The following is a 23,755-nucleotide window of genomic DNA, read 5'->3' as shown; positions in this document are numbered from 1 at the left end:
TGCCTCATCCATAACCATACTGAAAAATTCCTGGATGGAAAACAAAATAAGACAGTAGAGAAGGAGACCCACTCTAAAAACTGAATAACTATTTCTCTTTGCTGTCACCATTCTTAGAATTTTTTGGGGGGGTAGAACTTCAAGAAATTGCCTAAAAAACTAAGGATCTGCTCTCATGTGTAAGTCGATGCTATTCTGGTCTATAAAAAGCCCTGTTCTTCTCCACGCCTCTGTACATAGACTAGAATCCAGTAGTACTTTACAGTAGTTCCAGCGAGGTAGTGAAGAATGTAGTTAAGGTCACTCATCAATATTTACTTAGTAAATATTTACCATGTACCACATCTTATGTAGGTCTGAAGAGCTGAGATGGAAACTAAAGTGAAGGTAGGACTGATACTGGGTTTACTAGGCAAAAATAACTATAGCTACATCTTTTCTTTGAATTATTTTGTCCATTTGCCCATTTGGACAGTGACTCAGTGGATAGAGTGCTTGGCCTGGAGTCAAGAAGACCTGATTTCAAACCTAGCCTGACACATTTCCTAGTTGTCATTTAACCTCAGGCTCTCTCAGTTTCCTCATCAGTAAAACTAGGATAACAATAACATCTATCTCCTAGGGTTCTTGTGAGAAGTAAATAAGAGAATGTTTGTAAAGAGTTTGGCATAGTGCTTGGCACATAGTAGGTGCTTAGTAAATATTTGTTTCCTTCATACATGAAATTCGCTTGATTGATTTTGGCTTTTGCTCCTTCCCTGGAACTCTTGCTCTTGAAAAATCTCCTAAATAAATCTTAGAGATGACACACTAGGTCAAATATTGGTAACAGGGACCCGCACTCCCTCAGTGGACATTAAATATACTATAGGTGGAAGACTGCCTTAATTTCACACCCTACAGAAAATGCATACTACACAAAGGTCTCATAGGAGTACATGAATAAATACAGAAAATTAAATCAGTTCATTAGGCTAAAATACATACATACATAGTTGCATACACATATGCATACATATACAAGCATACATATATACATACATACACAGAGACATTCATTCCAGTGACTTAGCACCTTGTAAGAATCCTAACATACACTCAGAAATTTTTTTAAATTGGGGGAAACTATAAACAAATACTTTCTATCTGATAACTGTGCCAGGTGAGCATCTTATGGCAATAGAAAAGTTGGTATGACTCAGATTGCTTGTTCTGCCCCCCCATCCCAACCCAACCCATCCCGACTCGGTACTAATCATCTTGGAGACACCCAAACTCCCTGAGAATCAATCAAAGGAATGATCAGTCTTCTTCTCAAGGTGCTAGACTGCATATCTTTCTGTATAGTTAGTGGCCTTCAGACAAGATCTATACTTTTGTAATCTCATCAATTTGGGGGGAAGGTGGAGAGGAACTCATCAAAATGATCACCGATCCCCTGATCAACTCTTTTTATATAATTAAAGATGTGTGACTTTCCCAAAATCGATATCAATATCAAATCTAACATTTCTTTGCCTCAATTATTAAGAAAATGGAAAATTAAACAGAAAATGATTTTCATATTATTTTAAATTTCCAATAACCAAAGTATTTTTTTAATTACAGATATTCCCTGACTCAAAGATATATACATCAGTGGTCTTTCTTCTTTGGAGTTCCAGCTCCTCCAACAAATTTTCTCCAAATTGACAGAAGTGTTCCCTTTTAGATTCAGATAAGGTAATCAGCGGATTCCTCATCTACTTTGAAGGGATGGTGAGTGACACAGGATGTTTCCCCGTTACTAACTCATTTTATTTACCAATGTTCATTTCAGATATGCAGGCAAAAAGAAAGGGGAAACTAGATGTTCCAGATCTCCCTCAACATATTCTGGAATATTTTTCAAAGAAAACATCTTCATAAGGTGGCTACATTCACAGGCTAGTCCGCTTCTCCCACCCCCCACTCCATACACAAAACAAGCAATAATAAAATTAGTGCTATGAGTCAGCTACAGTGGGTTAAATAGCTTTTTCCCATTTTTTGAGAGCCATCATATTTTCTATGGAAAATTACTAAAATTCTAAGTAACTGACTCAAAAAAAAAACTTTTTAGACTAGAATAGTTACAAAAGTGGCTGTGACTTTGAGTCTGTTAGTTTTATATTTTAAAAAATAGATTCAACATTTAAATTCAGTATAAGTTATGAAGTATTTATTCTTTTAATATTTTTCTGAATTTGTTTTAAATTTTATTTTTATAAAATTTCAGTTAAATCTTAGGGGAAAGTTACTTTGTATTTTGAGTATTCTTCAATGATATTCTTTATTTTCTTTAATAATTTAAACATAATTTCTTTGTTTGTCACTCATATTTCCCACCTAATGATTTTTAAATTTAATTGCTTAATGAATCTAATATTGTCTAATATGATTTTAATTTCATTTAATTTCCTTTAATGATTTTTGTTTTGAAATTCACTCAGAGAAACTTCATAATTTACACTCCAAACATATTAATTCAGAACAATGAGATTAGATCCCTTATCCTCAGGGAACTTTCTTATTGACTCAGACTAGATGCAATATTTAAAGTTCCACATTGTTACTATGTGACCTCTTGTACATCTCTTACTAAAAACCACTTGCATTACACTAACTTCAAAATTGTTGCCATTTTCTCCAATATTATGTTCCTTTCTAAGGTTCAACATAAGTTGTCATAAAGGAAGGTTTATTTTTTTTTCCTTCCCCTGCCACTATTTAAAATGGAGATGGATAGCTGGAAATGGGGTCCTACATGATTTCTTTGTAAATTACTTCATTTGTATGGTAGTGCCACTTAATATAATTGCCATTCCACCTAAAATGGAATAAATTTTAATTGCAGTTCACCTTTAATTAGGATTTTGGTGTTTAACTTTTTTACATTACCCACTCTTCTGTGTATTAATTGTATTCTGTGTCAACTCTTTTCCATATTAATGTGTCCTGATATTTACAGTCTTTCATTGAATTCCAAAATATCAACTTGATTTTCCATATTGCTCCAACCCAAAATTATCTGATGAAGGTGAGTGGTCAAAATGGCCTTCTGGGGACAGTGGGTCTAAACAAATTTCTGAAAAATTGATAAGATGATAGAAGATACGTTGCTTTTACTACAGAGTATTCATTAAAAAGAAAAAAGAAAACTGGCCACTGATTCCAGCTTGGCTCAATGGGATCAAAGCCAGCTTCTGATGCTTGAGTAGCTTCTGGGATCGTCAATGGAACTTGATATTGCTGATTCAAGGACCAAGCCCGGGCTCAATGAAATTGAGAGTGCTCGTGGATGAATGTGTAATTCATTGAAACTGGGTCTGACCAGATCCGAATATTGGCTGGACTTAAGCTTGAATGAGTTGTTCGTCAAGCCTAAATGCAGTCAGGTAAGATAATGCCAACCTAGAGAAAATTGTTAAATCCCTCCAGGGTCTCTCCCTTATTCTCTCAAGGACGTCAAGCTCTCCTCCCTCCACCCCTGTGTTCCCACCCCCACCCCCTTTTGAAGCTTGTAGAATTCTCTGACTGGCTTTTTTATATCACTACTCGGGGGTTCAGAAAAGAGTAATAAGCAAGTACAGTTTAACCCTGTACCAACCCCCAAGCAAGGCGAGTGAGGAAATCGAGGGGAGGCTGGAACAAAAGCCAGCAGCCTGGTGGTCTGAGACTAGGCAAATCATGGAGGGATTTAAGGGTTTGGGCATAGGAGGAATAACAGGACTTGGAAATCAGGATTTATCCGTTTTACAGAGTTTCTTTCTTTCTTTCATTCATTTTTTTTTTAAAGGTGGTTGATGAAAGGAGAAGGAAAAGCATTCAGTTCACTTTGAATCCATCAAATAGTTCCGCCAGGGGGTTCTTGGGGGCAGAATGGCATCTCACATCTGGGAGTTTGGGGGATAGAGGATGGGAAGGCAGTGCTCACCAAGGAAAAAAGAGGACACTGGGCCTTTTCTAAAATCAGACCAAAACAGGAGCAAGACTATTCTTTGCGTGCCCTCTTCCCTCAGCCTTAAATGAAACGAACTAGAGGGACGACCACCGGGCTGAGCACAGACGGAGCTGACTTCGATCTCCCACTCCTCCACCCGACCTAACTATTAGTCAGCCTGCCTGAACCTTCCGATTGATTTTCCATCTCTGCCTCGCAAGGGGCGTTGGGAAGCGGGCCGGACAAGGGGCTTGAAGCAGACCCTCAGATCTTTGTGTTCCTGGCCGGCTCCGCGTAGAACAGGAGCAAAACTCGTTACTAGGTTGGCTAGAGAGAGGAGGAGGAAAGGAGGGAGAGAGATGTGGAGATAGAGAGAAGAACGCCAGCTTGGGGTTCAAGGAAGGAATCTTTCCCGCTTTTCAGTCAGCTGGGCAGGGCTGCGCGGTGCCTTGTTATCATAAGGCTACTAGACATCCCCTCCTCGCCTCCCCAGCGCCCGCACCCTAGCCAGTCTAGCTTCTCTAGCAGCGCCTCCAGCGGCCTCCTTTGGGGAGGCGGGAGCAGGGGCGGATCTGAGCGCTGGATGGGCAAGGAGGCGTGCCAGGGGGCAGGGTTGGTCGGGGTCTCAGGTGAGGAGATTGGGTGAGAGGTGCTCAGCAGGCGGCGCAAGGGGACAGGCTCGGGGGGAAGGGGAGACAGCAGGCAGTTTGGGTGAGTGCTTGGAGCTGGGCTTGAAACTGACGCGCCAGTCCATCCTCTAGCCCCCACAGGAGAGAGACCAGCAGCGCGGCGACCCAGCGTAGAGCCACTTTTCTGGGCTCCGCTATTTCGGGATTTGAAACCAACGCCCCTAGTGCTCGCGGAGGAAACGCGGGGATCCCGCCTTGCTCTGCACTCTGCTTGTTGCGCCAGGATCCCGGGCTCCTCGCTCTAGTCTCCTTTTCAGCTCTCTGTAAATTGCCCTTGACAGATCTCTCTCACGCTTGCCAAGTCGGAATAAGTCCCGATTTCGGGGTGTGTCAATAAGCGCCGAACACTGGGGAAACACCGTGACCTCACGCTTTCCAAAACATCCTTCTTCCGTGGATATCCGCGGGGCAACCGCGTACCTAGAGTGCCTGATCCCCTGGTCCTCGCGTGTTTATTCCTTGAGAAGCGCTTTATCTACTCTTATGCACTGCCGGTCTTCAATTGCGGCTGTCTGTGAAATGAGCGAGACAGAAACCTGGGGTGAGGGAGCTAGGGGCCAGTCAGCGGCTGGTGTGAATACCTTTCCCAAGAGGGACGGGGGAGGGGAGGAGAGAAGCTATAGGATTAGTCCCTTCGCGTACCTTGCCTGTTGCTGGAAAGGTGCAGCGAACGCCCGGTGGATGTGGACAGAGCTTCCCTCTCTCCTTTCCCCTGGGAATCTAGGGACACAGTAGGTTTGGTGCCATTAAAATAGGAACCGAGGAGCACCTGGGCTTATAAGCAGAATGAACGGGTGGGGCTGGGCGACAGTAAAATCTCGACTTGGATCCAGATTCCCCCCTACTATCCTCCTTTCCCCTCCACCCCTGAACGGCGGGGCACCCGAGACTGGTGAACAATGGAGCGGCTGGGCAGCGCCCCGGGCACCGAGTCGGGTAGCTTGGGTTTCCCCCTAAGCTTCTCTCTCAGACGCCCTGCCCCGGCTTGTCTCTTGAGGCAGATGGGCATCTCACGCTTAATCGATTTCACTTGGCTTTTAGTGGAACTGGCTGCCATCCCCCACTCTGTCTTTACGGGTGGGGAAGGCGCAGTCCACCTCTCCTCCGACCGACACGGGAGCCCCCGAGACCACTATGAGGGCTGGAGAGGTCAGAGAGCCAAGGGTGGGGGCTGGGACAGCTGCGCCTCTGCTGGATTGGGCGCAGACAAGCCCCGCTCCTCCTTCAGCGGTGGCAGCGGTGGCAGCAGCCACAGCAGCAGGAGGCGACTTGTGAGTTGCAAGAACAGGCTTCCGCCTCCCGGCCTCCAGGATTCGGAGTCACTTTCTCCGCTGCGGCCGCCGCGGCTACCCAGGACCCATCGGCGGGGTCCCTTCGACCCCGGAGCTAGCAGCATCCTACAGGCGGTCACGCCGAGGCCCTGCGTTGCTTTGCTCGTTGTGCCCTTCTCTTTTCACTGCCCAAGGAGAGACTGCTACTAGTTGGCACTAAGACCCATTTGCCCCCGGCTCCCTCCTTCCACCCATCCATCCCCTACGCTTAGAGAGCCCTAGCGAGGACTCAGAGACAGACGGACTGACGGAGAAAAACACTGAAGGAAACTTAGTCTGCGCCCTGCCTCTTATCAGGCGATTACAGGCGAGCTTATCGGGGAAAGAGGGAGGGAGAAAGGGAGGAAAAAAGGGAGAGGAGGGGAGGGGAAGACGGAAGGAGAGAGGGAGGGGAAAAAGAGGCGGGGGTGCAGTTTGTGAAACTCCTCTCTGTCTCGGCTCATCTTTTCAATTGCTTGCTTCTCTCCTTCCCGCAGACACCCCCCGGATCTCCCCTGGGCGCGATCTCGTCAGTTTCTAGTGGGTCAAGAAAAAATTTTAAAAGACACCGGATTTTTTCCCTTCTTCTCCTTTTCTTCTTGGAATTTGACTTTGGGCTCTTCGTGTCCCCCTTCTCCCTCCCTCGAACACCGAGACCTCCCCCACCCACCCGAACGTTTGGATTTTTTTTTTTTTTTTTGAAATGGCCGGGGCAGCGGCTCTTGGAAGAGGAACAAGTGTGGGAAAAGAGAGAGGAAACCGGAGCTAAATGACAGGATGCAGGCGACTTGAGACACAAAAAGAGAAGCATTTCTCCCGGATCAAGGCAGTGTTCCGCTGCTGCTTGCTTTTCCCCAAGTCAGCTTGAAGGATTTTCAAGCTGCTGCAGGACTCGCGGCTTTCCGGGGGGACTTCCTTTTTTCCCCTTACCCTTTCGCCCCCGCCCTCCTATCCGCTCCCCTTTGCCCCGTCCCTGGGACTTCTTCTCTGCCTGCGGCTTTCTGTGTCCGGTTGAGAATGGATTGGGGGCTGCTGCTCCTGCACTGCGCCGCGCTCTCGGTCGCCCTGGCCGGCGCGGTTCGGAACGGTAAGTGACAGCGGGCGGCCGGAGAGGCGCGTCTGACAGCCGCACGCACGCCGCTGGGCCCCGGGCTGGAGGGCGCGGGAGCTCCGGGTGGCCGCTGCTCTGAGCGAAGGGTCGCCTTCTAGCTGGGTGGGCACCTCGCCACAGCTGCTCGAAACGCAGGCACTCGGTAGCCTTCTCCCGGCCTAAAAGAAAACTTTTTTTTGAAGGGGGGGCTGTTAAATGTTTTCCACTAAGAGGTGTGTGTGTTTCCTGTCTTCCTCTGTTACAAAGCAAAGCTGCCTACCTTACCAGATCCACGCACCAATTACCGTAATAATGTTTCCTCCCAAAGGCAATTAGATGAGAATCCCTTTCAAAATTTTGATGGCTGCTGAAAGTTAATGAATACTTTACAGAGAAAACTTCCTGGTCATCTTAGGATCCCAGTCTCTGCTGTGTGTCTGCAGGTATTGGTATGGGATGTCTGTTTTTCCGAGTACTCCCAGGCATCGTCCCCTAATCCTGTCATGAAAGTCTGGAGTTTGAATGAAAGTTATACAGTGTCAATAAAGGAATTTGATATATACAGAATGAGAGACGAGCCTCTCTGAAAGTCCCTACTGTTCCGTTTGGTTTTAAAACCTCTGAGGCTTAAGTAAATGACAGAATGTGTGGGCTATAAACAGGACCATGTAACGTAAATAATGTTTTTAAATGTGATCTGGCTGTAGGATTGTTTGCCTCCCACTTTAAAGTAGGTGAAGGCTGGGATGTGAAATTCTCTTTTCAGTTAAGCCTTCAGCAATTATTATTAACTAATTATCAAATATTTACTTTTGCCTGACTTGGATTTCAATCAAAGTAATTAGAAGAAAAGAACATCCACTACTTATTGTGGTATATTGTTTTAATAAGAGACCACAAGTGGAGTGTTTTATACTGAGAGGAATTTAAATCAGGGTTTTATGATGGAAGTTAATCTCTCTAATATGTTTTCAGAAGGCGTGTGATTTAAGCAATAGATTCCCCTCCCCCCACAATTGCCAGTGTTCTAGCAAATATGCCAAAAAAGCAAAAATGTGTGAATGTTAATTTGTGACTTATTAATGAACTCCAGTTGGTGGTATCTTTCTGAACTCTCATAGCAAGGGCATGGGGGGGGGGGGGGAGAGGAGTTGTGAGATAATCCCTTCTTCCACTTGAATGAGTTCAACTGACCAGTCCTTGGAAATTAACAGCCTTCCCCCCCCCCATTCATGGCAGACAGTTGGTAAGAGAAAGTGATGGATTTGAAATCAAATGCAAAAGATTGTAGAAATTAGATCGTAACTACAATGTCCTATTTCTTCAAATGCTTAGGAGTAATGGGGACTGGTGAAGAAACAGAAATGCAGGCACACAGAGTTTGACAAAAAGCAATGGAGTTACCAAGGCCATCCTCTTTAACTTATCAGAGCTCTTAAAGCCATGTCCACCTCCTCCCAAATGCCAGTGCCTGCTAAATTAATTCATTAACCTTATTTAGGACTAATGGTCCTGAGTCATTAGAAATTGCTCTTTCTTAATCAACTGTTAGAGAGATTTAACAGAGCCAGGGAGTCTAGTAGCCCAGTTATCTTATTATACTGTCACTTTCTCAGAAGTCACAGATTAAAGAGCATTGGTGGTACTGAGCCCACCTAATCGTCATCTGAAGGGACTCTTGTCAAGTGACTAGGAGCAGAGCTGTTTTATTTCACTCTTTTAACAGATGCCAGATTCTGCCATGTTGTTTGCACAGAGCTGGAGGAGACTTAATGAGACGAGGTCACTTTCCAAGTTCTCGGCAAATTTAGAATAATGCAAGACTCGCAGTAGAATCACATAACAGAGTCCAATATGATCATTAGCCGAGATGTTGAACTCCAGTCGCAACATGGCTTGGTCTTGGCAAGCATGAGGCTTTTAAAAGCCAAAAAAAAAAAAAAAAGAGAGAGAGAGAGAGAGAAGAAACCAATATAAGTCTACTCTGGCCCAAGAAACATGGTTAGAAACATCTAGTGATTGAGAAAACAACAGAATTTATATTGTCTTCTTTCTCTCTAAATTATGGGAAATGATTTCCGTAATGCATGTAGCTTTATGCATTTTTGATGTGCATTTCATCTTTCATTTCTATTTGACCTGGTTTTCCTGTAATAAAATTCTGCACATTTATAAAGTCATGCTGAGAGCAAAGAATGCCATTCCCTTTCCACAGGGAATCTATTAGATGCCATATTAAAATCTATATCTACAATTACTGAAAAGTTGTGATTGATAGGCTTACATATTTCACTGGTGTCATACCTGTTCCTCTTCCATAGTTTATGCACATATTTTTTTATTGCTAAAAATTAAGCATCAGTAAATGTGGCAGCTTTTCAAGCTGAAGCTCTCCAGTATGAGATCCATCATAAAAAGTGACAATGAAAATCCACACTGAACAATAAAGCAGCCTCAGAGACTGGTTTATTTAGTTCTCGGTGATCAAGCCAACATTTGGTTTTTGGAAATGATGAGTCTCAGAACCATTAAGCTTACCTTTCCCAGGATGTTAGCCTGTGACTTACCATATGGGGCACCTATACTTCCTGACATTGACTGTCCAACAGTTAGGTAATTAGAAATAAAGCTGTGTGATTATTTATTTTTCTTTCTGCACCATTACTTTGATCTAGTCTCCAGGCTTGAGGAACTTTACTCAGAGAAATAATGCAGAATTATTTCTGGTTCACTAAAAACACTTTGTTCTCCGCTCAGTCTGTGTTTCAAGAACAGAGATAGCTTGAAAGTACTGAGATTTATGAACTGATAAAACAAAAGAAGGTTTGGCTTTAAGCAAGCTTTAAGCAAGCTCTAGGAAGACAGTCCCCAATGACCAATGACACAGAGCAAGCTTATCATCAAAAAGCAACACAGGGGGTCAAACTGCATCTCTTAGTCACCTTCTACTTAGAACTTGTTACTTAATAAGATTACACTTCTTGGAGATAATTAAGTCTAGCAGAAGCCCCCTAGGGACCATGTTAACATCAATTGAGGGGATTTAATGTTTTTAATGCTGGAAGATCTTTTTCTTGGGAAAGAACTTTGAAAAAAATCCCTTTTGGAGTACCAATGGTGCTTTCAAAGCAAGCCCTTCTATACCGTGCACATGCTTGGGAGATCAAATGATGATCTTTGTTAGAACTATTAGAGACAATAATACTTGAAGAACCCGGTGGGGAGAGGGAGGTAGTCACCAGAAAGTTTCAGTGAAAAAAAGTTCTGGAAAGTTTAACAACTGATAAATTATCAAGAAAGCTAGGTTGTCAAACTATCATTTGTAAGGAAAAGATCAACTAAAACATGCAATTTTCATTCCAGGTAAATGTGGTGATAACATAAAAATTGTAAGTCCTGGGTACCTAACTTCTCCTGGCTATCCTCATTCTTATCACCCAAGCGAAAAATGTGAGTGGCTGATTCAGGCTCCAGACCCATACCAGAGAATTATGATCAACTTCAATCCTCACTTTGATTTGGAAGACAGAGACTGCAAGTAAGTCTGCTTATCTGAACAGAGCGCTATGGCACCATCTAGTGGTCAGAAATGTCTATGGGGAGAGCAAAAGTAGGAGAAAGCATAAACACAAGCTGAATGTATAAGATGGTTTATAAATGAATAGAGAAATATCCAAAGCCAGACGGGATCATATGTTAGTGGTATAAGATATTAAGTTTATCTTGGGTGGTTTTTGAATCCCAAATCATGCAAGATCATCTTTAATTTTGTAATTTCTTTGTCTCCCTTTTCTCTAATATAAGAAGGAGCCTGTTCCTTTTTGCCATTTAAATTATTTTCTTAGTGTTTCAGTCTTTGTGTTTTCTTGGAGAGGTAGGAGAATAGTAAATAAAATCTCTGACTAGCATTTTTATGAAAAATTGTGAGGCACTAGAATTTATAGCAACTACAAACAGCAAGGTCATACTTTTTTTTAAGCAAATCTATGAAATATTTTACTATTTAAGGACTAAATTTATTTATGTTTGACATGGGAAACTATAAATTGTATTGGACGACTATAAGTCACACAGTGGTAAAAATAGCATAAGTGAATTTTCTGGTAGAATAAATAATGGCTTTTTATGAAGACATTCTGAAAATCAGTGTCTAAGTACAAAAATTGATTAAATTGGTGTCTCATATAGAGGATAGAGTCTTTTCCCATTTCCAGGAAAGGGTAGAATTTTAAGTGCTTAGACTTAGTTTTTTTCTGTTAACTTGTTAAAGGGCCCAATTATTCCTGATTTCATTGTTAAAAAGAATATATAGTTATATATCCATATAGATGTGATAAAACCATTTCACTTATTAGCATTATATGTAAATTAGATTTCTTTGTGATAGTGAACCAGGTTATATTTTTCTGCTTTTTGGTGTCTGTTTGCCTTTGCCTTATCCACTGTAGAGCAACTCTAGGTGAGGTGTGCTTTGAATATGATTAAATATTGCATTCAGCTCAATTTAGTATCTGTTTATCTATTGTGTATACTTAGCAGTCCTCCTGTCTGTCTTATTCACATCATTATATGCTATAGTCTTACCTACACTCTTGTCTCTGCTCTCCAGAGGTGCTGAATTGGTATTCATATCAATCATATGTGAAATTCAGGCAGAGAAATCTTTTTATCAAGGGAGGGAGAAAACTATTTAGGTGTCAAATCTGTAATGTTTCTTGGGGAATGACAGTCTCCTCAGGTTTAAAAAGCAGTCTCTCACTTATCATGTGTGCATCCACTTCAATAAGAAAAAAATCATTGTTATCTAGATACATTTATTATTTAAGCAAATTCTGTTTATTGTTCTTGTACACACAGTACCTTTTCTTCTAAAAAAAGATAATGCTGCAAATTATGATATTATATAAAATGTATAAACATTTACGCCAAGAGGATTTTTCCAACCAATTGCAGAATGAATTTAGTAAATATCTTGTTATAGGGCAACATGGGGAAAATGAGGTGTTCTGTTTAATCCAATATTTTGGTTAATGGAGATTTATTGCAAAGATATAGTCAAAGAATTAGGATGTAAGAAAATGTTATAAATAACTTTCCTCTTTATCTAATAAACACTAAGTCTTAGATTATTAGCGGATATAGAGTCTTACCTTTCCTTTTTCATGCCACTTTTTTTTCCAAATGAGGAAACTGAGTCTAGGAAAGGTTAATGACTGACCCAAAGTCACAAAGCTACTTAAGCATCCAAAGCAGGATTTCGATCTAGATCTTCCTGACTCCAGTTCTAGTGCTATCTTCTATGCCCCAGATTCTTAAACTATGATTTATAACCCCAACTCATAATTAAGTGTGGGGGTCACACAATTATTAATTATTAAAACAAATATTTTCTTTCTATCCCTATTTTACATACCTGTATACCTGCTGGAGCGGGAGGGGGGGGTCATGTAAAAAAATTCCCTGGCAAAAAGAAGTCACAAGTGAAAAAAGTTTTAAAATTCCTGCTTATGTCACACTGCTTCTTGCATCAGGATATTGCCCCAATTTTCAATTAGGTAATTCATAAACATTATTCTCTACATGTCTAGAAAAATCAGTTCATTAAGAGTTTTACCAATCAGAATGCCACACAACAGGGAATTTGCTTTGGTTTACTCTGTTGGGTGAAATGTATAGTGCCTGTCACCTAGACAACCTAGGTAACTAGTATCCAGTTTGTTTGGTTGCTTCTTAATGCCCATACCCCAGTAGACATTTCCTGTAAGAAACCTTTTTTGCATCTTGTATAATCATATTATTCCAGTAAGTAAGGTACTTTTGGTCTTGAGTCTAAATTATTTCCTATTTCTTGATCAGTAAATTATTACCATATGTTTGCATAATACAGGAATTCTAAGGAGTTTCCACTTTGCTAGAAGTTTCAATATTGGAACTCAATAGAGGGAGGAAGGGAAGGAGAGAGGAAGAGGGAGAGAGAAGGAAAGAGAGAAGGAGGAAGAGGAGAGAGGGGGAAAAAGGGAGAGAGGGAGAGAGGGAGGAAGAGACAGAGAGAATGTTAAGAAATAGAAGAAATGTAAATTTCTAAAAAGAGATAATATCAGTGATTTTGAAAAAAAAAAATAGAGTAAACTGGTGAGTCTAAGAAGCCTGCATCACATAATTGTAGAATATTAGGTCTGGAGGGAGAGAGATTACAGAGAATTTATCTCCTTCATTTTATAGTAAGTAAGTTGCCTACGGTCATCCAGCCAAGACTAGCTGAACAGATTTAGAAAAAAAATGACATTTTTTTCATAATTGCATTTATAGTTTACTTCTAAGTTCCTACTTCTTGACCTACATGAAAAAAAAAAAAATCAGTTGGTATGTTGAAGTTAAATGGAGATTGCGCACATGCGTGTGTGTTTGTGTGTGTGTATGTGTGTGAAGAGTAAGGATGAGCAGTTTTGTACCATATTTTGCAATGTTGTTCCTTGACCCTGTAACTAATAGGGATTTCAAATGTGCAAAAAGACCAACCTCTGACTCTTCTCCGCTGCTATACAAAATACTATGCTAAATACAACAGAGATAATGGGAGGAGAGCCTGGAAGTGTGGCCACATTTTTCATCTTTTAGGTATATTGAAGACAGAAACAACAGCTTTTGTTGATAGCAATTTGGCACCTAATATTGGGAAGAATTTCCTTGGTACCATGGAGGGAGGAGGGAAGCAGATATATTTGAGAAGAAATTGGATTCTTGGGCAAAAATTCAGTAGTTATATAAACATTCACAAGTCGAACGTCCTCAGGAAGCATAGTTGAGAGAATTAGACTATATTGAATTCTAATTTCAATTCTTCCCCTAGCAAACTGTTGATCTTAAGTAATTCACCTGATCATTCTATGCCTCAATTTCCTTGTGGAATTATATATTTGACCTATCTCATGAAATTATTACTTATTTAAAACGAGATTATAATGTAGAAGCACCCCCAATTACTGGAATCCTTTGTTCCTTACTGCTTTGCATTAGGTTTGCATTCACTTTTATGTATATTACTTTATGTACATCTTACTTCTCTCCATAGAACATAAGCATCTTGAGAGCAAGAATCACTTCATTCTTTATCTTCACATTTCCAATGTTCTGCAAAAAGCATGTACTTAAGTTAGCTGATTGATTTGGAAAAGTAAAAGCAGTCCTCAAATGTTAAGTACTTTTGTATTCATTACATCATTCCCAGAATTTTAATTGGTGACTAAATATTTATAACTTCGAAATCCTAATATTATCCTGAAAGCATTGATCATAGTAACCGTGATAGTTAGTAGTTTAGGGATATTTTTCAAACTAAAACTTATTTGTATTTCACCACATGGAATTTGCCCATCTTTCATTCTCTTGTTTTGACCAACTTGAGTAAGTTTAATACTTTGGACAATAAGTGGTTTTGACAGTGTGGATATTCCCTCCACTGGAACGAATCAAATTCTCTGTTTTACTAGGTTTCTTGAGTTAATTTAGATTCAGTCCCTTTCTATAACACCCCCCACCCCTTCAGAAAAACTATAACCTGACAGCCAACAAGTTTTTGGCTATATCTGAAGCCTTTCCAGATAGGAGATACTAGAACCTAGGACCCTCCTCATCTTTGAAGACCCAGTTTCCATCCACATAGGCTTTTAATGGAGAATGATCAACACTATAAAAACAGGAACAGGTGGGTCTAAAATAAAAACTCATTGAGTAGAATCTTAGAGAGACGAGTCAGCAGTTTCCCTTTATGGGGACTGAAGACAGAGAAGTAATTAGACTTTTACAATGAGCAAGTCAGGGCTAATGGAACAATAATATCCTAAGGACAGGATTAGTGAGAAAACATTTTGGAAATTCATTGTTGCAGCCAACCACTGTGGTAGTCACAGCCTTTCACTGAAAAGTCTCAGTGCTATCTTGCATGACTGAACTATGGAACTGACATATTTTTAAATGTGATGGGGGAGGAGAGCTCATCCTTAGTATCACTCCATCAATAGTATGAGGGAACGATTCCCTTATAAGCCAGGAAAAGTGAATTGTAGAATTCAGTTGTAACAAGTTATGCCTATTAGTGACTCTGAGATTGTCCCCAGATTGTATAAATAATGACTGTTTGTTGGGTTCAAAGGGGTTTATGACCTTCCAGAAAGTTAATTGTGCTTTTTTTTAAGTGAGAGGCAGGAGTAGTTAGTAAGTAATGATTTCTGACCCAGAAGGTAGGTATAGAAGAAAGGAATGAATGGCCCCCTTTCCCTTGTATGCCAATAAAATTTTGCTTGTTTGTGAAGTGACAAGAGACAGTTAAAAGTGAAGGAGAAAGAGGGAAACTGACCCATGAAGCATCTGGTAAAGCATTGCTCAGAACATTTTAATGTCGGCTGTATGTTGTAAATGGCTTTCGGTGTTTACATTAGGTTAACCGGGTCTTGCTCCGCTAAAGTTTCCTTTCTGTGGTAAAGCAGACATCTTGAATCTCATAAAACTTTATATCTGTATAATAAACAAGAATGTCACTGATACAGTAGTTAGAATTTATGGAACTTTTCCGGTTTCCCAGCAATGCAAACTATCAGCATGATAATTTATAATGGTTTGTGACAAATGCTGTTGAGCGAAGAGGTGTGTGGTTACATTCAGATCAGATGTCGTCATCTGGGGAGCAATAAAAATTTCACAGACATTGGGTTAAAAACATTAAGAAAATGAATGTGAAGCTCCAAAAGAAAAGACCTGGAGATGGCGGGAGGAAAAGCCCAGTAGTGGTCTTCTTACTGAGAAATTATAGACTTTGTGACCAGATACAACAGTGTTGTTTTATAGGAGAATATGAGTACTGGCTTATAATATTATTCCCTTAAAGTTTGTCATTCTCCTGATTAGAAAACAATCTTTTCTTTTGTGGAATGATTAATAAGTACAGTTTTACTTATTAATGCATTCAAAGGGAAAATATGGGTATAGTTCATTTTAGCTTCATAGAGATTTTTATTGATGCTGTTAAAATTAAATAAAAATTTATATTTAGGTCTCTGTTTTTAAAAATTCAAAGGAAATAAGTTGCATTTTTATTAAAAATCTATCTATAGATTATCTATAGAAACTTCTTTCAATTCAGCCAATATTTATTCAGCACCTACTATGTATAGGGACCAACCTCAGGTGCTGCAAGAAGTGAAAAAGTAAGATATCGTCATTTCCCTTAAATAATTTAACTAATTAACAGTGACATTTTGTTAATTTCATTTCATTTCATTGTATTTGTGGCCCTTGACAAAAGAGGATATAAATCTTGGATCTTGAGGGCCATATCAATGGATATCAAGTTCTTCAAGCCGGAAAGGTTTTGAGTGGGGGCCTTTTGACAGACATTCTGTGCGTTATCTGGTCATCAGCTTTACAAAATTAAGAGACATTTAATTTCAGGTTGGCTATGGGGCAATGAGTTTTTCACTTTTAACTACACTTCCTTCTCTACTTGTAACTCTCTAGACTTTGCCACCATACCTTAGCTGGTAGCTGCACCTATGACCTCTATCTACATCCTAGAATATGCCTCCACCAATCCCTCCATTCCTCCCAGTGAATTTCTCTCAAAATCTCCATCATGAAGAAGAGCTCAGGGCAACTATGTTTTATTCTTCTTCCACCTCTGCTTCTGACTATCCTGATGTAATCACCATGTCCCTCATGGGTACTTTCCACCTACATACTCCCTTTCAGCTCCCTTTATATGTTTAACTTCCTGAGGGCATTCTATCCCCAACCCTTAGCATGGTGCCTGGAAGATAGTAAGTGCTTAATAAATGTTTGCTACCTCCACATGACTTAGCGATCAGTAGTCATTAAGTGCCAGGCAATGTGTAAATGTTGAGGATAAAAAGAAAGGTGAATGGTAATCCCTGACTTCAAGGAGCTCGCATTTTTATAGAAAATACAACATGAAAATGACTATGTACAAACATATCATTTACATGATAAATTGAAAATAAACAACAAAGAGAAGGCACTACAATTAAGGGAGAATAGGAAAGGCTTTCTGTAGAAAGTGGGACTTGACAGAGGAATTGAAAAAGCAAGGAGGCAGAAATGAGGAGAGAGAACATTCTAGGAATGGAGGAAAATGCCCCAAAACAGAAGATGAGTATCTTTTATGAGGAATAGTCAAGAAAACAGTGTTGCTAAATTGCAAATTATTTGTTTGGAGGAAGATAAGGCACATGAGGCACATAAAAATTGGAAGAGTGGGGATAAGGATTTGTTATGAAGGGCTTTGAATGCAAAAGAATTGAATTTTTCATTTGATCCTGCAGATGATTAGGAAGCCATGGAAGTCTGATGAATCTCTGGGGTGACAATGTCAGGTGCTTTAGGAAGATCAGTTGGGTAGATAAGTGGAGGATAGATTGGAGTAGGAGAGATTTGAGGCAAGCAAATTTACCAGTGGGTTATTACAATGGTCCAGGTATCCTCTGCACCAGTATGGTAGCAGTATTAGAAGAGAGAATGAAGTATGAAAAATGTAGGTAATATTGACTGATCTTGGCCACAGAAAGGATATATGGGATGAAAGTAAGGGAAGAATCAAGAGTGATACCTTGGTGATTAGAAAGTTGGTAGTACCCTCATTAGTAATAGAGAAGTTAAGAAGAGGGGTGGGTTTGAAAGGAAAGATAAGTTCCTTTTTGGACACGTTGAGTTTAAGATCCATTCAGAACATCCAGTTCAAGGTGTTCAAAAGACAAAGAGATGGGAGACTAAATGTCAGCAGAAATTATGGAGTTCTTTGCATATAATATACCCTTATTTCATATTATTTGATGAGTAAGTAGGGGACCAAATACCCTATCCAAAAACTTTATAGGTTCTTGTAGTGATGTCATTATAAGGGTTAAGCTTGAAAAATAAGATGTATTTAAGAAAGTCTTTGAAACAATTTTTTTCTTAACATACACAAGATATTTTTAAATTTTCTACAGAATTTTGACACATAAATATCTCTTCTTTTTGGTCTTTGTTCATGAATACTATTTTATATTTGAGTATATTCTTTAGAACCAAGAGAAGAGGAAAAACATTGTCCTTGTTTTATGGGACTCAGAGGATGTTTAAAGCCAAATACTTTGCTCTGTTCTGTAGATAGTATACTTTTAACTCACTGAGACATTGAAACCTTATAGAATGAAGCCAGAAAGTGCATGCTGTTCTTTCTGAAATAAAAAAAAATCAGTCCCATTGGAACATTTCATAGTTTTGGTCAGTATCTACTTCCAGCAGAAACATTTTTGAACTTCGTATGGATTGCATAAGCTACAGCCTTATTGAAATCTCAAGAAAATATTGATCTGGCATTCAGTACACAGAGAAGTCAGGTTCCCCAAATATCTTTCTTCATTATCTGAATCCTTCTATCTCTGCATTAGATCTCCAGTGAGTTTCCAAAGATGTGCAATATGAGAGGAATGACATTTAAAAGGGCCACCAGCAGGTTCATTCCAATTGAAAAATGGATACAGTGGGTAGAGAATGAAACTTTTCCAGGAAACCAAAGGTTCAACATGTTGTTACCAACTGGAATATAGCTGGTTTTTATTGACATAGACAATTATCTGCTCTCTTTTTGACTTTTTTCCACAAAACTAATTAAATTTGAGCAAAGCTCTATGTGTGTAATAAAAATTAATTTTCTTTATTATTTCCTATTGTCAGAAATCCAATTTTAATAATGCAAAATGTTGAAAAATAACAAAGTTGCTTTGATTGTCATTTTTGGTAATTTTAAAAGTATATTTGTGTTTATGTAAGAAAGAGAATAATAGAGACACAAGAGAGAAACAGAAAGACAGACAGAGACTGACGGACTTACAGAGAGAGACGAATGAAGGGGAAGAGGGAAAGGGAGAGAAGAGAAAAAGTTAATTAAATTTTAAATTTTATCAAACCAATCAACATGAAACTAGTGTTTCCAATCTGGTATTTTTTTTTTTAATAGTGCCTAAGAGAAGGCTTAGATGTACCTTCCCCTTCTTTTACTTTGTACCTTATATTAAGACTTGAAGTGTACTTTTTGCCACCTTTTCCAGCAGAGAGTTAACATACAGGTATAAGCCTAAAGAATAAACTACCTAATTAATGCTCTAATACTCATCTTAGGGTTGATAATTAAGTATAAAGAAGAACAAGATGCCGGATTAGTGTTCAGATCATGTTCCAAATGCCTCTTAATTGGGTGTTTGTAATCAATCCTGATTGTGAGAGTCAGTGAGTTGGCAGGAAATAATGCACACACAAAAAGCCTTCCCTCCCTATTTTCTTGTTGGTGGACTTGAGCCTGGTATTTAGGTCAATGTGCAATAATAGCATAAAGCTAGAGATGGAACTCTTTGCTCTGTCTGCCCAACACACCAAAGTCTTTTACATAGTAGTCTCATTGTTAAACAATATATATATGTATATATATACATATACATATATACATACATATACATATACATATATGTGTGTATATACATATACATACATATATATCCATATATATATATATGTATATATATATATATATACATACACACATATATTCCTAATAAGGAACGCTGTTAAGCAAGTTATGTTTAATTGGAAGTGTGTTGATCCTGGTCAAAACCAGAGAAAAGATAATTCTTCTGGCCTCCATCCACTATCAACTGTGGGAAAGAGTTCAGAATTAACAAGGATTATTCTAGTTGATAACCTTGGTCTGTTCCTCATTGAGTGTATTAGTCACACCGAGAGGTCAAGATGACTAATTTTCTTTTTTAAACAGAGAATTCAAAGATGAGGGAGATTGGAGGGGAGAGAATAACCATCATTTCCTTTTGCCTTTACAAGTAAAAAGAATTAGGCTACGCCTTCTAAAATGCCAAGTTTAGTAGAAGATGCTTGCCAACTTTTTTTTAAATTCAAACTCCTGCTACTACTGTTTAGGCAATACTTCTCACAAAAAAAAAATGTAAAGCAAAACAAAAAGCATCATCCTCTTGCAAGAGTTTATGGTTTTTAAATGGGCATATGTTGATGCAAATGAGCACTCATTTGTGCATGAACAATCTATAATATTTACTTGCAGGATTTTTCTCATCTTAGGAACTGGAGACAAATAGCTCACCTTTTTAATCTCCTCACCATGGTGTGATTAAAAAGAATGAATTTGTTGTCATAAGAACTGTATTCATATCTTATCTTTGTGAGTTACTAGTCATGTGACCTTGAGCTGATCATTGAAGTCTCAGTTTCCTAATATGCAAAATGGGAACAATCATGCCATCCCTGCCGGTCTCATAGCATTATTGTTTAGATCAAAAGAGATAGTAAAACACTCTTTAAGCCATTGAGTATTATATCAATATCAACTATTTTGAAATCATGAAGTGTGTTCTGTATATAATATTTATTTAAAGCTGAGTAACTAAGAAATACTTGGGTTAAAAATGTAATGTATGTTAAAAGACCACTTCAGATAATGCTATGGTGTGGTGAATAAAAAACTAGACTAGGAGATAGGATACCCAGAATCCCTTTCCAGCTCTGCTCAATTGATCCTCAAGCAAATAGTAGAAAAGAATTTCTCTTCTTCCCGGCTCTCCATCTGTAAAGTGATGATCATGATCATTGCCACACCGTGTTGTAAGGGTTAATGGGATGCTGTTTTTCCATAGCTGTGGGCTCCATGGACAAATGGACTCTATGAATGTGTTTTTTGAAAAGAAACAGACCCTTGAGAGTATCTTTCTTTTATCTGTAAAAATGGGAGATCCCAGGTTTAAGGTGATTGCATGTCTGCCCAGTTCAACAAGAGATTAGACATGTTACAGACAGTGCAGCCAAGCTGTGGGGAAAAAGATGTCGAGAGCCTAATTGCTCATATTTCTCAGGAGTGGCTGGCTATGGAGTCACAATTCAGACCACTTATTTTCTCATTTCATCAAAGGACAGCTACTCTAATCGTGACTATTAGGGAAGATGTTACAGACGGATTGGTATCTGCATTCAGGAAGCTTAGTCAAGCCTGTCTAAAGAGGAGTGGTCAGAGGGACCCCTAAGGAAAAGCTTCCCTGTGCCTAAGGCTCTCAGCTTGTCTAGAAGCCTGGAATAGGACCAGACAACTACCAGTGAAGAGGGAATGACTGAGCAAACACCTACAAATGTGGGTGCCTTTTTTCCAATAATATTCACAAATTCCAATAAAATTCCAATAATATTTTACTTTGAATCACTTTGCACATAAGCCATAGGTCACCCCCTTCTAGGCTAAACCATTGGACTATATTGCAGCCAGTTCTTTATTGTGAGCAAAAGTCAGATGGAAAGTCTTCTCTTATTGTTTCCTCAGTTTCCCCTATAGTCTGTTATTAGTATTGTGACTAGTAGGAGGTTTCCCCTATAAGCTATCACTATGGGACAAGGAGATTACAAAGATATTATGACACTGATTAAAATTAGCTTGCAAGGCAGATAAGAAGCAATACAAAAATGTTTATTAAATTCCTATGAGATGCTAAAGATGATCAAAATTAGATAATCGAGGACCTGTGCTGAAGGAGCTCTCATAGTCCTGTAGGAAAGCAAGAAACCCATACAAGAATCTTCGTGCACAATATTACATGATTACCACTTTAGAGCCAAGGTGTCAAAGGCTCAGCCAGCTCCTGCCAACCATATTCTCACATGTGGCAGAACTAGATTAAAATTTAATTGGGAACTACTGAGCAAAATAAATAAAAATACAAGACCTAGATAATAATATGCTTTAAAACTGTCAATGTACAGTCCACAGAGAACTGTCTGTGTGGCTTAGTGGTCCTGGTTTCTATTTGTTTGACATTACTGATTTAGAGGGTCACAAATCAAACTGTTTTGCCACCATCCATTGTCCATGGCTTTTCTCCATAGCTCCTGCCACTGTGGAACTACGATGCTGGTGCTATCTTCCCAGATGCTACCTCATTTGCCCCATTGTTATTCTAGTATTTACCACTGATGTGTGAGTGTTAGTTCATTAATGTAGGCTGGGGACTTCTACAAGTTGGTTGTGTGCCAGGAGCTCTTTGAACTTCTCTGGGGAAAAGCAAAGCACTGGGAATCAGGATAGCTGGATTATAGTAGCAGCATTACTATTAACTTAGTTAAAAGTTACTTGGGCTAACTCTAAATGAATGATAGGCTTGTTGCCATCTATTCTGTATCTTTTAATTCATCCATTCATTGAATAAGCATTTATTAAGAGATCCTTCCTCTCCTTCCCTCCTCTTGCTCAGTCTACATTGAATAACATATCTTTACCTGAAGGTACTGTACCCAAAGGAATGCAAATTTGGATTTCTGAAACCGCCCAAGATGCTTTGAGTTTTAGGGGCTGGATTTCTTTCTTAAGGACCATGCCTTAAACCCAGTCACTCTGGCTCTTGTTTATTGGCCGACAAAAGGTCCTGGTCCAGTCCTTACCTTGTCATCATTTGGGACCTGCTGGCTCAGAGTGAATATAAATAGCAATTTTTTTTCTGTTTTGTTCAAGCATTGATTTGTTTTTAATTTACTAGAGGCCAATCACTTCCTCATTTCTTACCCAGTCTTACTCACTGATTAGTATTGCCTTAAACTGAGACCTGAAAAGACTTTAACTTTAAAAGGCCAAGGTCTCCCATTGTATCCAGGGCCATCTTCAATCATCTTGATCCATATCTGACCACTGGACCCAGATGGATCCTGAAGAGCAAGTGAGGCAGGTTACCTTGCCCAATTCTCTATCACTTAAATCCAATTCACTTGCAAATCATGGAATCATCTCCCTGATGCCATGGTCATCTTCAAAAGTGAAGAACAAACAACTAAGAGTAAATACTAAAATAATAATGGGGCAAAATGAGGTAGCATCTGGGAAGACAGCACCAGCACAATAGTTCCACAGTGGCAGGAGCTATGGAGAAAAGCCATGGACAATGGATGGTGGCAAAACAGTTTGATTTGTGACCCTCTAAATCAGTAACGTCAAACAAATAGAAACCAGGACCACTAAGCCACACAGACAGTTCTCTGTGGGTGCCAGAAATTATGCTAAGTACTAGAGACATAAGGACAAAAAAATGGTACCTAAACTAGGAAATGTATCCTTTCAGCTTTAACGAGGAAAGAACATATATATAGGCTAGTAAACACAATATAAACAAAATTATCTTGTAGCAATGAAGCTTGAGTGGAGACTTGCTGCAATGTAAGATCTTCCAGAGGCAGAGGGAAGAGCAAAGGAGTAAAGGAGATGGAAAGACTGCCCAATGTCACATAAGAGGAACAACAAACAGGCCAATTTGGCTGGAAAATAGAGTATGAAAGGGAGTGGTGCATAATTAGCCTAGAAAGATAAGTCAGAGCTAGATTGTGAAGGGCTTTAATTACTAAATGAATCAGTTTGGGGTCAATGAAGCTTGTCAGCAGGTGAGTGACATAGTACAGCTTATCCCATATAAACATCAATTTGGCAAGTATATGGAGGATGGATTGAGGACAGAATGGATGCAGAGAGACCAGTTAGGAAGCTATGGCAGTTGTCCAGGTGGGTCACAATGAAGGCCTGAACCAGGTTTGTTGTGTGAATGGAAAGGGACTGCTGTGAGACAGATGTCATAGGGTGGAATTAGCAAGATTTGGCAAA

At 39.5% G+C, this 23,755-nt stretch overlaps 1 protein-coding gene across 5 annotated transcripts in view; it reads left to right on the top strand.

Annotated features, from left to right (window-relative positions):
* Window positions 1-6,604: 6,604 nt before the first annotated feature.
* Window positions 6,605-23,755, top strand: part of NRP1 (neuropilin 1) — a 173,993-nt gene continuing 156,842 nt past the window's right edge. For all 5 annotated transcript variants that reach the window (XM_074267075.1, XM_074267074.1, XM_074267073.1 and 2 more), the window contains exons 1-2: window positions 6,605-7,047; window positions 10,414-10,588. In XM_074267075.1, the coding sequence (XP_074123176.1) occupies window positions 6,978-7,047; window positions 10,414-10,588 (245 nt within the window). In that variant the 5' untranslated portion in view covers window positions 6,605-6,977. The remainder of the gene's footprint in view (window positions 7,048-10,413; window positions 10,589-23,755) is intronic.

This window comes from Sminthopsis crassicaudata, chromosome 5 (genome assembly GCF_048593235.1).
Source record: "Sminthopsis crassicaudata isolate SCR6 chromosome 5, ASM4859323v1, whole genome shotgun sequence".
In the NCBI taxonomy this organism is placed as follows: Eukaryota; Metazoa; Chordata; class Mammalia; order Dasyuromorphia; family Dasyuridae; genus Sminthopsis; species Sminthopsis crassicaudata.
This window is presented reverse-complemented; position numbering and strand designations above follow the sequence as displayed.